Source organism: Myotis brandtii, unplaced genomic scaffold (genome assembly GCF_000412655.1).
Source record: "Myotis brandtii unplaced genomic scaffold, ASM41265v1 scaffold78, whole genome shotgun sequence".
Lineage (NCBI taxonomy): Eukaryota > Metazoa > Chordata > Mammalia > Chiroptera > Vespertilionidae > Myotis > Myotis brandtii.
The window spans coordinates 1,350,621-1,363,728 of NW_005371131.1; the positions used below are offsets into that span (position 1 = coordinate 1,350,621).

Sequence of the window (13,108 nt, forward strand, 5' to 3'; positions counted from 1 at the left end):
ATTGAGTGCCAACTAAATTCTTGGAAACCTCAAGTTCTTGGAGAACAGCTCTGGCCTTGCCCGTGGAAGTGAGTCCCCAGCTGAGAGGGTCCCTAGGTCTCCAGCGAGTGCCCCAGAGCAGGGATGGCCGCGGGGGTGGCCAGGGCCCAGCCCAGCACCTGAGGGCCCCTCCACCCCCAGCTGTTCCGCCAGACCGCACGCTCCGCCTTCTGCAAACGGCTGGGAGGGCAGCTTGGGCAAGTTCCCCTTCCGCTTCCTCCTGCCTCGGTCCCGCTGCTGCTGCTCCGCGGGGCGCCTACCAGGCTCTCCACTCCCTGGTGCCGAAGACGCTCCGCCGTCACCGCCGCCCCAGGTCCCGACGCGATGCAGGCCATCAAATGTGTGGTGGTGGGAGATGGGTAGGTACCTGGCTGACCTTCCTCACAGCCCCCACCGGGGAGCCCTGAGACCCTCCCGCACAGGTGTCCCCAGGAAGCCCCCTTACCTGTGGGAGCCCCGGAGGCAGTCAGGAGGACCTGTCCCTTCTCCCCGGAGCCAGAGGGAGCCCCTGGGGTGGGGTGAGGACACCTCACTCTCTCCGTCCACCTCACCCCGGGAGCCTCCTGGGTGGAGGGCATAGGACTGCGGGTGGCGGTGCCTGGGCCCCTCGCCAGTACCTCGGGGGCCGGGGCAGGCCTCCCATGGGACCTCCGTCTTCAGCTCTGTGGATGCAGGTGGAGGGTGGGGAGCCAAAAGCTGGCCCTTGTTCCCAGGCTGATCTGGGCTCTCGTCCCTGGCTAATGCTGCTGTGTGGCCTTGGGTAAGTCACAGGGCCTCTCTGAACCTCGGCTTGGCCGTCTGGGATCTCCCACCAGAGTTGGTGGGGTTCACTTCAGGCATTTTGAGGGACTGTCCTGCACATAGTATGTGCTCAGTAAACGCCGCCGCCTCCCCTCCCCCGCAGCGGCCCCATTGGGAGGATGTGGGGGGATGTGGGTGAGAAGCAGAAGGAGGGACATGAGAGACGATCAGGGGAGGAGGCGGGCAGAAGAGATGTGATTGCGGGGGTCAGTTTGGGACAGGCTGGGCTGAGGCGCCTTCTGGGTTGTCATGCCCTCGGTGGGCCTCAGTTTCCTGAGCTGTGAGGTGACAGGTCCAAATGCCTCCTAGCAACAGTGCTCAGGGTCCAGCCACTGGTTCGTCCTGGTTCTCCATAGGCCCAGCCCAGCACGTTCCAGCTGGGCAGGCTTCTTGTCCAACTCTCCCATTCCACAGATGGGCAGCCTGAGGCCCTGAGAGACTCCGATCTTTCCCGGCCCGGGTACCTGGGGCCCCGGCTTACTCTGACTCTGATGGGCCGAGGGGGCGGGCCCACTGATCAGGCTGCCCTCAGCTGATTCTGAGGCACCGCTGGCCGGGACGTTATCTCCCTGCCTGCCCACTTCTGCTTTGTATCTGATCTGAGGAGGTCAGGGCGGAAGCCAAGGGCAACGTTCCAGTCATTTAAAGTTACCTTGCTGGCAGGCCCTGGGGGCGGGGGTTGGGGAGGGGGGACAGGCAGCCAGCTCCTCAGAACAGGAAGTGACGAAACAGTGCAGTGGAGGCAGGGGGGACAGCCTGGCCTGCCCCTTGGGCTTCCACCTGTGTCCCCTCCCAGCCCAGCAGGCCCTGGGAAGACAGCGTGACTCAAGGGCCAGCACTATTTGCTTAGCACTTACTATGTGTCGGGCCCTGGGCTCAGTCACACCCCTCTGTTTTATCCTCTCACCAACCCTGATATTAGGCCCATTGAACAGGTGGGAGAACTGAAGCTCAAAGAAATTAATTTGTCCAAGACCTTACGGGATTGGAAGCCAGGTCTCTCTGACTCCAAAGCTCTGAGCTCTGAACTGCTGTGCTCGCTGATGAGGCAGGATGGTGGGGGCAGGGCAGGCTTTCCCCAACAGCCGGGCCCTGTACTGCGCTTGGTTTTTTATGGGCTTCGTCTAATTTCCTTTTCAGCACATTCCTCTGAGGAGGGACTCACCCCTGTTTTCTAGATGGGGAAACTGAGGCATAGAGAGATGAACGGACTGGCCCAAGTTGGTGCCACAGGCAGGGGGTGGACCAGGTGTGAGGGCAGAGCCCTGGTCAAGCTCGGGAGTCCCTGCGGCATTGTCCAGTTCAGGGGTGTCTTGGGCACCCTCTGCTCTTAACCCTCGGTCCCCCATCAGCGCCACCTGGGAGAGCTTTTCAAAACACAGGTTCCCAGTTCCGCCCCCAGCCGCGGGTCAGACTCTCTGGGGTGGGGCCTGGAGTCTGCCCTTTGACAAGCACCCCGATGACTCCATGGTTCTCAGGTTTGAGAACACTGACACGGGGATCCTCAGATGGGGAAACTGAGGCCCAGAGGGGTGAGCCTGGGTCTTTCCTGAGGGCTGGGCTCGGGGACCAGGCCGGGCCTGTGACTGACGCCCTCCGGAACTTCCTGTCTTTCAGAGCCGTGGGCAAGACCTGCCTCCTCATCAGCTACACCACCAATGCCTTCCCAGGAGAGTACATCCCCACCGTGTGAGTCTCCGTGTGGGCGGGCACCGGGAGGGCGGGGCGACACGCATCTCGAGCCCACCCCCTTTTCAGGCGCTTCTGTGTGCCAGCCACGTGTGGGCACTTGGGGTCCAGCAACCGGGAGATGCCCCAGCCGGTCTGCCTGGCAGGGCCCCTAAGGATCTGGCTGGGGAGGCGGCCACCGAGGCCGAGATGAACGGTCAGGGGGCAAGGCTGGGGGCTCCTAAAAGGAGAGAGACCGTGTCGGGGTGGGGGGTGCTGAAGGGGAGCGGGTGGCCTTCGAGAGGGCCTCAAGGAAAAGGGAGATGGGGGGCCAGGCTGAGCAGGGGCAGGGAGGGAAGAGGGGCTGGGGCAGCGAAGGGGAGGAGAGGGGCAGGGTGGGGAAGGAGATGATCTGATCGAGGGGTTTGGTCACAAGGAGCAGAGATACCAGGAGGCACGTGTGTGTCGCGGGAGAGGGCAGTGCCCTCTGGAGGCCAATCAGAGGCCGTCCTCTGTCAGATGCGGAGTCGGAGTTGTCATTTGACATGTTTGTGACAAAGTGTGGGTGCCAGACTCAGGAAGGAAGGATAAGGGGGAAGCACCAGCCCCTCCCCTGCCGGTCCCCAGGGGCCCCCATCACTCACAGGGCAACTTCCCAGCGCTTAGCTCGGCATCCGAGGCTCTGTGTGGTCTTCTCCCAACCTCCCTGCCTAGCTTCACGGCCCCTTCAGTTCACCACACACTCCTGGGCATTTCCACTGCCGCTCGGGGCCTTTGCCCTGCTGTCCCCTCTGCCTTGGGTACCTGTTCTTCACACGTCCACATGGCTACGCCCGCCAGCCCCAGCTCTAGGGCCCCCTCCTCCAGGAAGCCTTCCTGATCTAGCCTGCAGGGTCTCTCACTCCCCAGAATGACGTCATTTGACCGTTGACCATGAGCCTGGGGAATGCAGGGCCCCCAGCCCAGTGCCTTTCAGGCCAGCCCACTGTCCTCTCGCAGTGTCTACGCTCAGTGGAACCTACACCTTGTCTCACACACAGGAGATATGTTTGAGTTTTCCTGACTTGAACTTCGTGGGGGGCTGTAGGACTGATTGCAGCTGCCATCCTTTGAGGGCCTGTTGCATGCTGGCCTCACAAAACATCATTTGACCCTCATGGGAGCTGGGAATTACGATACCAGGTCACCCAGGAGGAAGAGGAAGCTCCCGGCCACTCAGGGGCCTGCCTCCAGGCTCCCGGGTGCCCTGAGTTCCCTCAACTGAGACACTGACCCGGCCCAGGCAGGAGCGGGGCGCAGGCAGCCAGGACAGGGCAGGGACACCTGGACGGGGAGCCTGGAAAACCCACAACTGCCCCAGCTTGGTCCCGCCTCCCCATAGCGTGGCGCCCGCGCACACCTCTCCCCACACTCGCCCTCATCTGCCAGGTCACCATCAATTATCAAACGGTGACGGCACCTCCCAGCGGAGGGAGGGCTGGCTCGGACCGGAGCCGGAAGCAGGCATCCGTCAGGGGGAGGCAGCTGCTGCAGGAGGCCTGGTCACCTGAGTGTGTTCCTGCCTCGGCCTGTCCCTGCTGGGCTGGAGGGCACGCTTGCTGAGGGCCCTTACACCAGTCACATCCTCTCTCTGAGCCTCAGCTTTCCTTTCTGTAGGAAGTGGGGGCTGGGAGACGCCCAGCTCGTTGCCCGGCTCCCTCCCCTGTCCAGGGAGACGGAAGGTGTGTTCTCGGGGGGCAGGTGCTCTCAGCAACTCGGAGAGACTGGCCGCTGGTGATGTCGCTTGGCCTGGGAAGCCTTGCAGAACAGCCAGAACGGATTGGACGAGGTCCACCCGCTGGACTGAGGAGCTGGTCAGAGACCAGGGCCGGCTTCACCACGCCCTGTCCCTGCAGCTGCAGGGACCCCGTGCGCGTGGAAGGGGCTGCATTTGGTTTAATGCTCTCATATCCCCTCGTCTTGAAATTCTTAATTTTTGAACAAGGGGTCCTGTGTTTTCATTTTGCACCGGACCCTGCGAAGTGTGTGACCAGCCCTGCCTGCCACCCCCGTTAGAGAGGGGCTCAGCTCGGACAGGCCCGGAGCGGCTCCTGGGGCCACGCCTGTGCCCCTGCGGGGAGGGGGGGGCATAGGTTATACTGAGCCCTTGAAGGGCGGGGGCAGCAGGGGAGCGGGGCTGGGGAAACAGGCAGCTGGACAGGATAGAGGTCAGAAGAGCTTCTGGGGTAGGGACTGGCGGGTTTGCTCAGACCCCCATTTCACTAATGGGGAGACCAAACCTCTCTCGATGTTGGGGATGCAAAGACATGGCAGGGAGACCTGTGGCCAGGGGGTCTCCCCTTCCCACCACGTCTCCTTATAGCCGTTCTCAAATGGAAGCCCAGCTGAGCTTTCAAACGTGAAAAGCTCTTGGCCCCGTTACCATTCAAGCCCATCTCCTACCCTGGCATCCAAAGCCCGGAATGCCGCCCCCACCTCTCCCATCACCCCACACACGCCAGCTCCCACAGGCCTCTGTGCTCTCCCCTCCCCACCATTCAGTTCCTGACCCAGGTATCACCCCCCTGGACTCTGTCCTCCAGGTGGTCCCTCCCTCCACCCGGGCCCCTTGACGTCCTTCATAGCCGGTCCCCCTGACTCCTGGGATGGGAGCTCTGGGCCGTCAGGGCCCTGTCCTCGTCTGTCTGTCCGTCCCACCAGCTGCTGGAACAGAGCTGAGCTCGTCAGGCAGGTCAAGCTGCAGTCTGCCCTGAGAAGGTGCTGGAACTAGGGCACCCCTTTCACCCGCCACCCGCCCCCCTTTTCCTCCTCCATTCCAGTCTAGGGTCAGGGCTGGCGAGTGCAGAAAGAGGCCGCACAGACTCTGGGTGGAAACCTCCCGGCTGTGTGACGGCGGGCAGGGAACTCCCAGTCTCTGATTCTCGCTTTCCTCGTGTGTAAAACGGGGACAATGGCAGGTGCACTGGAATGATCGAGACATGCGGGGCCTGGAGCAGCACTTGGCGCCCCTGGGTGCTCAGCAAATGGGCGCTCCCTGCCCTCCCCAGAGTTCGCAGTCAGCCCCCAGGCCCCAGCTCAAACTCCACCGAGTCCCCAGCCGTGAAGTTGCAGCGACCCTTGCCACACGGGCTCTGAATTGGGTAACAGGATCCAGTCCAGGCTCTGCCACCAACTGTGAGGTCTTGGGCAAGCCCCTTCCTGCCTCTGAGCCCATGTCCTCCTCTGGCAACGGGATCGAGGGCTGGGCACAGTGGTGTGTGAGGCCCTCTCGCCGAGGCCGCCTGTGGAGTCAGGGGGACCCCCGGGAGCTGCAGGTCCCTGGCGAGTCCCCGCAGACATCCCGGCCCTGACCGCTGGTCCTCTGTGGGGGGATAGTGGAGCGTGTGCAGGGGCAGTGATCACAAGGTCACTCAGCGGCTCAGCATCTCCCCACGGGGTGGCTTTAATGTCCTCTGTCTCTTTGGAGCCTCCCAATGGTCCCAAGAGATAGGGCTTTTTCACAATGAAGACAGCGAGGCTCAGAGAGGCTGGGTTGCTCACCCAGGGTCACACAGCCCGGACAAGGCTTTACCAGGAGATCTCTGTTCCCTCCCGATTCTGGGGGATGGATCCCAGACGGCTGGCCCCAGGTTCCCTAATGGGGGTCATGGGAGAAGCAGGGTTCAGGTTCTTGTTTATGAGCTGCCTGGTCTTGGGGCCTCGGCTTCCTCATCTCTCTACTGGGAGGAACTTGAGGTCCTTTGGTCTTGGGTCACCCTGGACTTCATGACCTATGGGATGAAGGCCCCTAGCCCTCTGCCCGGCCCCAGAGTAGGTGCTCGGTGTGGCTACAGATCCTAGGATGCAGCCCTCCCGCCCTTGCCAGACCACAGCCCATGAGACCCTAGGGGGTGACCCGGAGAAGGCAGACACCTTTGGCTCAGGAATTTGGGGAGGCTTTTGGGCACCAGAGTTTCAGACTGGAACATCAGAGAAGAGAGTGTCCCAAGCTCATCCTGAAAGAAGCCAAAGACAACACAGACACTTCTTTTCCCGTCGTGCCCAGTGGTGTCTCCTTGGACCTGAAACCCCAGTGGTATGGGTGGTGCCCAGAGTAGGTACCTACTATGTGCCAAACACGGTGCTGGCCTCAGTGTGCAGTGAGGAACAAGCTCCTGCTTTTGAGATGCTGAGTTCACCACAGATTACTGGTTGGGACCCAACCTGGCTGGGAATCAGGAAAGGCTTCCTGGAGGAGGTGGCATTGAGATAAGGCTGGAGGAGGGGTTGTGTAAGAGTCAGCCCAGCAGAGGGAGGAAGGAGAGTGGGAAGTCAGGGAGGAGTTTGCAGATCGTTCCAGGCAGGAGGGAGCAGGGCCTTCTGAGGAGCTGAGAGTAACCAGGATCACTCCCCAAGTGCAGTGTGTTAACGCGCCAGGCTGTTGCCCTGGCTGGGTGGCTCAGTTGGTTGGGGGTCATCCCACACACCAAAAGGTGTGAGTTCTATTCCCCATCAGGGCACATACCTGGTTTGTGGGTTCAATCCATAGAGGAGGCAACTGATCAGTGTTTGTCTCTCACATCGATGTGTGGGTGTGTGTGTTTCTCTCTCTCTCTCTCTCTCTCTCTCTTCTCTCTCTCTCTCTCTCTCTCAGTCAATAGACATATCCTTGGGTGAGGATTTTAAAAAAAGTTAGGCTGTTAACTTTTTTTTTTTTTGTATGTGGGGTCTTTCTCAGGACAGGTGTCTTTGGAGTTATTCTGGAGCATTAGGGCTCTGCGGCCTGTCACTGAGCAGCATTCCGTGAGGGCTGCATGGAGAAGGTGACATCCCATGGCATGAGGAACCAGCACCTTCTTCTCAGGAATGTGTGTAGTGAAAAATACTGTTGAATTGTTTTTTGTTGTGTGTTTTTTTAAATCTGTCAGCTTGTTAGATTGCCCGGAGGCCTCGCTGGTACTGGCAGGGAGATTTCAGGGGTCATTGTTGGTGCCCATGCCACCCTTTGGCATGTGTCTGTCCAGCATGTGCCAATGGCATTTCCCCAAACCTCCTGTGACTGACAGCTTCAGTGTGGGTTGGATAACAAGGGAAACAACATCCCAGGACATCCCTCTAAAAGTGGAAGATGGAGAGGGTGGGCAATACCCCAGCTCCTGCCCCCTCTGGGGGGCGCCCTAGCATGGCCCACGCTGTCTCCCGGGCGCCCTGGCTGGCCGGAGCCCCACTGGCCCACTAGCTCACCCTATGTCTGCTGCTGCCCTTCCTCTCCTCCCCACTGGCCTCCTGTAGCTGCCTGGACTCACTTCCCAAATAAACCACTTGTACCACCCCTCACCCCCGGGTTTGCTTCCGGGGAGACCCAACCTAAGACGGGGATAAGTTCTTATTCAGCAAATACTGGGTGACCAGCCTCAATGTCCAGCACAGGAGGTGGGTACATTTAGTCCGATCAAACCTTGGAGGGAATATTATGCAGCCTTGAAAAACCGCCTCTCCAAAGAACAGGTGAGGGCAGGAAAACGATCGAGACAATGTTTCCCTCTGTGCCAGTGGTTCTCACCCTTCTGGCCCTTTAAATACAGTTCCTCATGTTGTGACCCAACCATAAAATTATTTTCGTTGCTACTTCATAACTGTCATGTTGCTACTGTTATGAATCATAATGTAAATATCTGATATGCAGGATGGTCTTAGGCCACCCCTGTGAAAGGGTCGTTCGACCGCCAAAGGGGTCGCGACCCACAGGTTGAGAACCGCTGCTCTATGCTTACCCGAGTTTTTGATTTTTTATGTTGCGAATCAGTAATGGGGAAAAAGAAAACCCACTTAATTGCGTGGTGCTGTGTGACTCTGGTCCTGTTGCAGGCCCTCTCTGGGTCTCCGCTTCCAGCAACCTGGGCCTGGACTAGGGCCCCGGGCTCTGGGGCGGGAGACTGACCCTTCTGTCTTGCCCGCGCCCCACAGATTTGACAACTATTCAGCTAACGTGATGGTGGACAGCAAGCCGGTGAACCTGGGGCTGTGGGACACTGCCGGGCAGGAGGACTATGACCGCCTCCGGCCACTCTCCTACCCGCAGACGGTGAGCTCCCTGAGCCTTTCTTGGGGGCCGGCCTCTGCTCCCCCTGTTCCCTCTGCGTGGGGTGCCCTTGGGTCAGCTTGGCCTGGTGAACCCTGACCCTCCCCTAAGGCCCAGCTCCAGGATTCTGCCTTGTCCTCCCCAGGCACAGCCAGGGACCCCTCCCTCAGTCCCCCTGACCACTCTGCCCTCTTCCCAGTCCCACCCACCAGGGGCTCTGGTGCCACTGGGCTCCCTGTGGGTGGGGCAGGCAGACCCAGGATGGGGCTTCGATAGGGTGAGCTGGGTGGGGCGAGAAGAGACCGGGTAAGCCTGCAGGTGGCTCTGTGGTTGCTGGGCAACCACCACTTCCCACCCCTTCCACCCTTGACCTTCCCTCCAGGGCTGGTAACCGGATGGTGGGGTAGTGAGTGCCTGGTTAGGAGTGTGGATTCTGGAGCTCCAGGTGGCAAACCCGCTAACCTTTGTGGCCTCACTCTTCCCATCTGTGGAATGGGGCGGCAGTCCTGCTGCCGGGTCTGTGTGAGGACAGGGCCTGGCCTTTGGGAGGTGTTGGATAAACAGGCAGCAGCCTGGACCCTACCCCCTTACCCTGGGCTGCGCCACTGCTCAGTGCTGCCAGGTGTGTGGAGGGGCTGCAGGTGGGGCACCCCGGGCCTCCCCTCACGGGTAGCCTGGCCTGCTCTGTCCCTAGGATGTCTTCCTCATCTGCTTCTCCCTCGTCAGCCCAGCCTCCTATGAGAACGTCCGTGCCAAGGTGAGCTGAGCTGTCCCTGGGGCAGTGCCAACCAGTGCTGGGGAGATGCCGGGATGAGACTGGGGGGGGGGCTCAGAGGGGGCTGGGAGTGTCAGCTTTATTGCCCGCCCTCTCTAACCTTGTCCTCTCTCCTCCCTGCACAACCTCATGCCTGTCTCTTATCTCCGCACAAAATCACACCTCCTCTTTTCCTGCAACCACGTGCCCCCCGCCCCGGTGCAACCTCGCGTCTCTTCTCACAAACTCATGCCGCCCCTTATCTTCTCACGACGTGGCACCCCTCTTCTCCCCCACTCTCGTGCCCCTCTCGTCCCCACGCCTACGCAGTGGTTTCCCGAGGTTCGGCACCACTGCCCCAGCACACCCATCATCCTGGTGGGCACCAAGCTGGACCTGCGGGACGACAAGGACACCATCGAGAAGCTGAAGGAGAAGAAGCTGGCACCTATCACCTACCCACAGGGCTTGGCACTGGCCAAGGAGATCGGTATGGGGCTCGGGCTCAGAGAGGGGACCTGGATGCTGGGGGAGCCCCAACTCAGCCTCTCGTGACTGCAGACATGGCTCCAGAACCAGGCTGTGCGGTCCTAACCCTGGCTGTGCGTGTGCTGGCTGTGTGACCCTGGGCCAATCACTTAGCCTCTCTGTGCCTGTTTCCTCATCAGTAAAACCTGGCTATAGGAATAGTTCTGGGAGAATTAAATGAATTAATACACGAGGCACCTAGTAGTAACTAACACAGACTGGCTCCCAGCACCCACGCATGGGGATCTGTCTGTGTTAGCTATCTATATATATAAAAGCCTAATATGCAAATTGTCCCCATGGGAGTTTGACCAGGAGACCGATTGCTCACTGTGATGTGCGCTGACCACCAGGGGGTAGTGTGGAATGAAGGAAGGCCCCGGCAGCCGGGAGCCAGGGAAGGGAGGTCCCGGCCGGCAGCCAGAAGGCCCTGATTGCCGGCCAGGCCTAGGGACCCTAAGTGTGCACGAATTTCATGCACTGGCCTCTAGTTAATCAGATCTTGAAATAAAGTGTGTTTTGCCCAGAGAGAAGCAGGAATGGAGTGGGGTGTGCTGTGGTCGCTTAGAGGAGCCAAGTCAGGCTTGGGTTTTCCAGGAAGGCTTCCCAGAGGAGGCGCTTCTGCCTTGGGTTTGCAGGGTGAGGCTTTCCCTTCTGCCTCCTCACCTCCCTCCCCCGCCCAACCTCTCTGCCTCCTGATCACTGCCCAGAGAAGTAAAGCGGCTTTTTAAAGGTCACTTAGCTAGTAGGTGGCAGAGCTGGGATTTGAACACAGGACAGGAAGTTGCTGGCTTAGGGGCCTCCTGGTGGTGGCTCAGGGCTGTTTGCACCAGGGAAGCGATGACTGATGGGCTGGCCTCTCCCATGGTGTTCCTAGTCTGGTCCTGACCGACCTACAGCCCAGGGCACACTTGCCCAAGAGCCCAGGCCCACTAGTAGGTTTGGCCACTATGAGCAGTGACCCAGCTACCCAGGGCGCTCTGCCTCACCCCAGGGTCCTGCAGGCCCAGGATTTCGCCCCCAATCAGTGAGGCCTCCCCACCCCATCCCTGCCTCAGCCCCACCACTCTTCCTTCCGCCGGAACTGGGAGGGCCCTGGGGACTCACATCTCTTCACAGGAAGAGAAACCGCAGCTGCCACCTCCCCCTTCCCGTGACTAGCCCAGTGACATGGCCATCTTCCCTCGGGGACCTCTGCTCTGCTGAAGCCCTGGGTCCCGTGCCCCATCCTGGGGGCTCTGGTCCGGCCCGCAGTCTTCCCTCACGAGTATGGGGGATGGCACCCCCGCCTTCTCTCTTTCTGACCAGCCGGTCCCCCTGGACCCCTTCCACCAAGGCTGACGCTGCCGCCTGCCCTCAGCCCTTTCCCTTTAAAGAAGCGCTTTGGGATGAGTAGGGGCCTGAGAAGCCGATGCTGCTCTAGGCTCTGGCACTGTCGGTGTGACCTTGAGCCAGTGGCCTCTCCCTGGGCCTCAGTCTCCCCACCTGCAAAGCCGCCCACAGAGTCCCTAAAAGTCCTCTCCCCTCTGTAAGGAGATGACCTGGGGTCCTGTCTTGGCCTCTAGCCAATCTCTCCTGGAGATGATCCCAGTCGGGGGGTGGGGGGTGTCAGGGGCAGGGACTTTGAACTTGTCTTGGACCAGCCCAGGCCAAGGGCTTTGGGGGTGGGGGCTGCAGAGCTGCCCAGGCAGCAGCTGCCTCTGCCCATGGGCTCCTCCCCAGCCTGGAGTGAGGAGCTGTGGGGCAGCTCAATCTCCCATCCTGGGGGGGGGGGGGGGGCCTCTCCTCTTGTCCTCTGGCCGAGGGCCCCCGGCTTCCTCAGGGTCGTGTGTGACTGGACAAACGCCCTCACCTCGAGGAGCCTCAGTTTCCTCATCTTGAAAATGGGGAGAAGCTAAGGAATGGTCAGACATTTGGGAGGTCCTGTGAGTGGGCCACGCGTGGGGCAGGCCTCGTGGGGGAAGCAGGGCGGCAGGTGTGGGTCTCTTTTCTGGAAGAAGCTGAGCGTGGAGAGATTCCGTCACGGGCTTGAGCCCTTTCCTTCCCGGGAAAGTATCAAACTCCCGCCTCCCTTCCGCAAATTAAGGGCTGATGTGTCCAGGAGAGACACAGACCTGCTCCTGCGGGTCGTCACCCTCCCACTGAACTCAGGCTCCCTGTTCCAGGCATGAGAAAGCGGCACAGAGAGGCCAGTGCCCTGCTCTGCGCGGCACAGCCCCGGTGGCCCCCAGCCTGGGGCAGGCACGTGTCTTGGGAGGGGGTTTTGCCCGGGGTCCTCCCCTGACCTGGGCCTCTGCCCTCTCGCGGCCTCACCCAGATTCAGTGAAATACCTGGAGTGCTCGGCCCTCACCCAGCGAGGCCTGAAGACTGTCTTCGACGAGGCCATCCGGGCCGTCCTGTGTCCCCAGCCCACGCGGCCACAGAAGCGCCCCTGCAGCATCCTCTAGGGGTAAGGCCCCTCCCCAACCCCCACCCCTATCGCACAGCAGACTGTGGCCGGCAGGGCCCTCCATTTCGCTGGGAGTGGTATTTAGACCAGGACAGAAGAGGAGAAGCAGTGGCCTCAGTTTCCCCATTTGCCTGAGCCAGTGCAGCTCAGTGAGCCGGGTTCCCAGAGGGAAGGCCCAAGGTATGAGAAGAAGCCAGGTAACCTGAGCCAAGGCCTGGGTGTCACTGAGCCCCCCCCCCCGCCCCGCCCTCTGCCCTCCCTGCAGGAGGGCAGGGAAGAGAAGGGTTAGAGACACCTCAGCCCCTGCCCCCTAGGGGAGCCCAGTCCAGGCAGGGAGAACCGAGCCCCACATCCTGGGGGAGGCAGGGAAGACAGAGCTGTGAGACGATTGGAGCAGAAGAAGGACGGGGAGGACCGGGTGTCGGGGAAGAGCAGGGGGGGCCGTCCTGGCGGGCGGACAACCTTGACCAGAAGCTGGAAGGTGGGAATGAGCTGTGAGCCCGGGAAGCTGCGAGCTGGCTGTCCCCACATTCTCACCCTGCCTGTCTCCCTCCAGGTGTCCCAGTCTTCCCAGCCAGATGTTCCGACCCTCCAGGGCCCCCACCCAGAACCCGATGGCACCCCGGCTGGCCACGCTGCCCCCTTCCTGTGGCGCTTCCTAGCGCGTGCTCAGAGCTTGGTTGATGGTCTTCTCTGTGCTGGAGGCCCCCGAGGGTCCGAAGGTGTGAATCCGTAGGTGCTGTGTCCCGATCCCCGCATGCTCCTGCCTCCCCAGGGGCCGGAGGGGAGCCCCAGGACCCAATAACA

The 13,108-nt window shown here is 60.9% G+C and overlaps 1 protein-coding gene across 1 annotated transcript; it reads left to right on the forward strand.

The window, feature by feature from the left end:
- The first annotated feature begins 238 nt into the window (after window positions 1-238).
- RAC2 (ras-related C3 botulinum toxin substrate 2 (rho family, small GTP binding protein Rac2)) lies at window positions 239-13,108 on the forward strand. Its single transcript, XM_005883227.2, has 7 exons — window positions 239-398; window positions 2,458-2,529; window positions 8,455-8,572; window positions 9,264-9,326; window positions 9,654-9,813; window positions 12,169-12,301; window positions 12,858-13,108. The coding sequence occupies exons 1-6, from the start codon at window positions 364-366 to the stop codon at window positions 12,297-12,299; spliced, it is 579 nt and encodes a 192-aa protein (XP_005883289.1). The 5' UTR covers window positions 239-363; the 3' UTR covers window positions 12,300-12,301; window positions 12,858-13,108.

What these genes read in the sequence shown, in the direction of transcription:
- RAC2 (XM_005883227.2), top strand. Translation starts at nt 364, where the DNA reads ATGCAGGCCATCAAATGTGTGGTGGTGGGAGATGG. An exon ending in TGTGTGGTGGTGGGAGATGG is followed by an intron (nt 399 to 2,457) that starts GTAGGTACCTGG and finishes CCTGTCTTTCAG; the next exon opens with AGCCGTGGGCAAGACCTGCC. An exon ending in GGCACTGGCCAAGGAGATCG is followed by an intron (nt 9,814 to 12,168) that starts GTATGGGGCTCG and finishes GGCCTCACCCAG; the next exon opens with ATTCAGTGAAATACCTGGAG.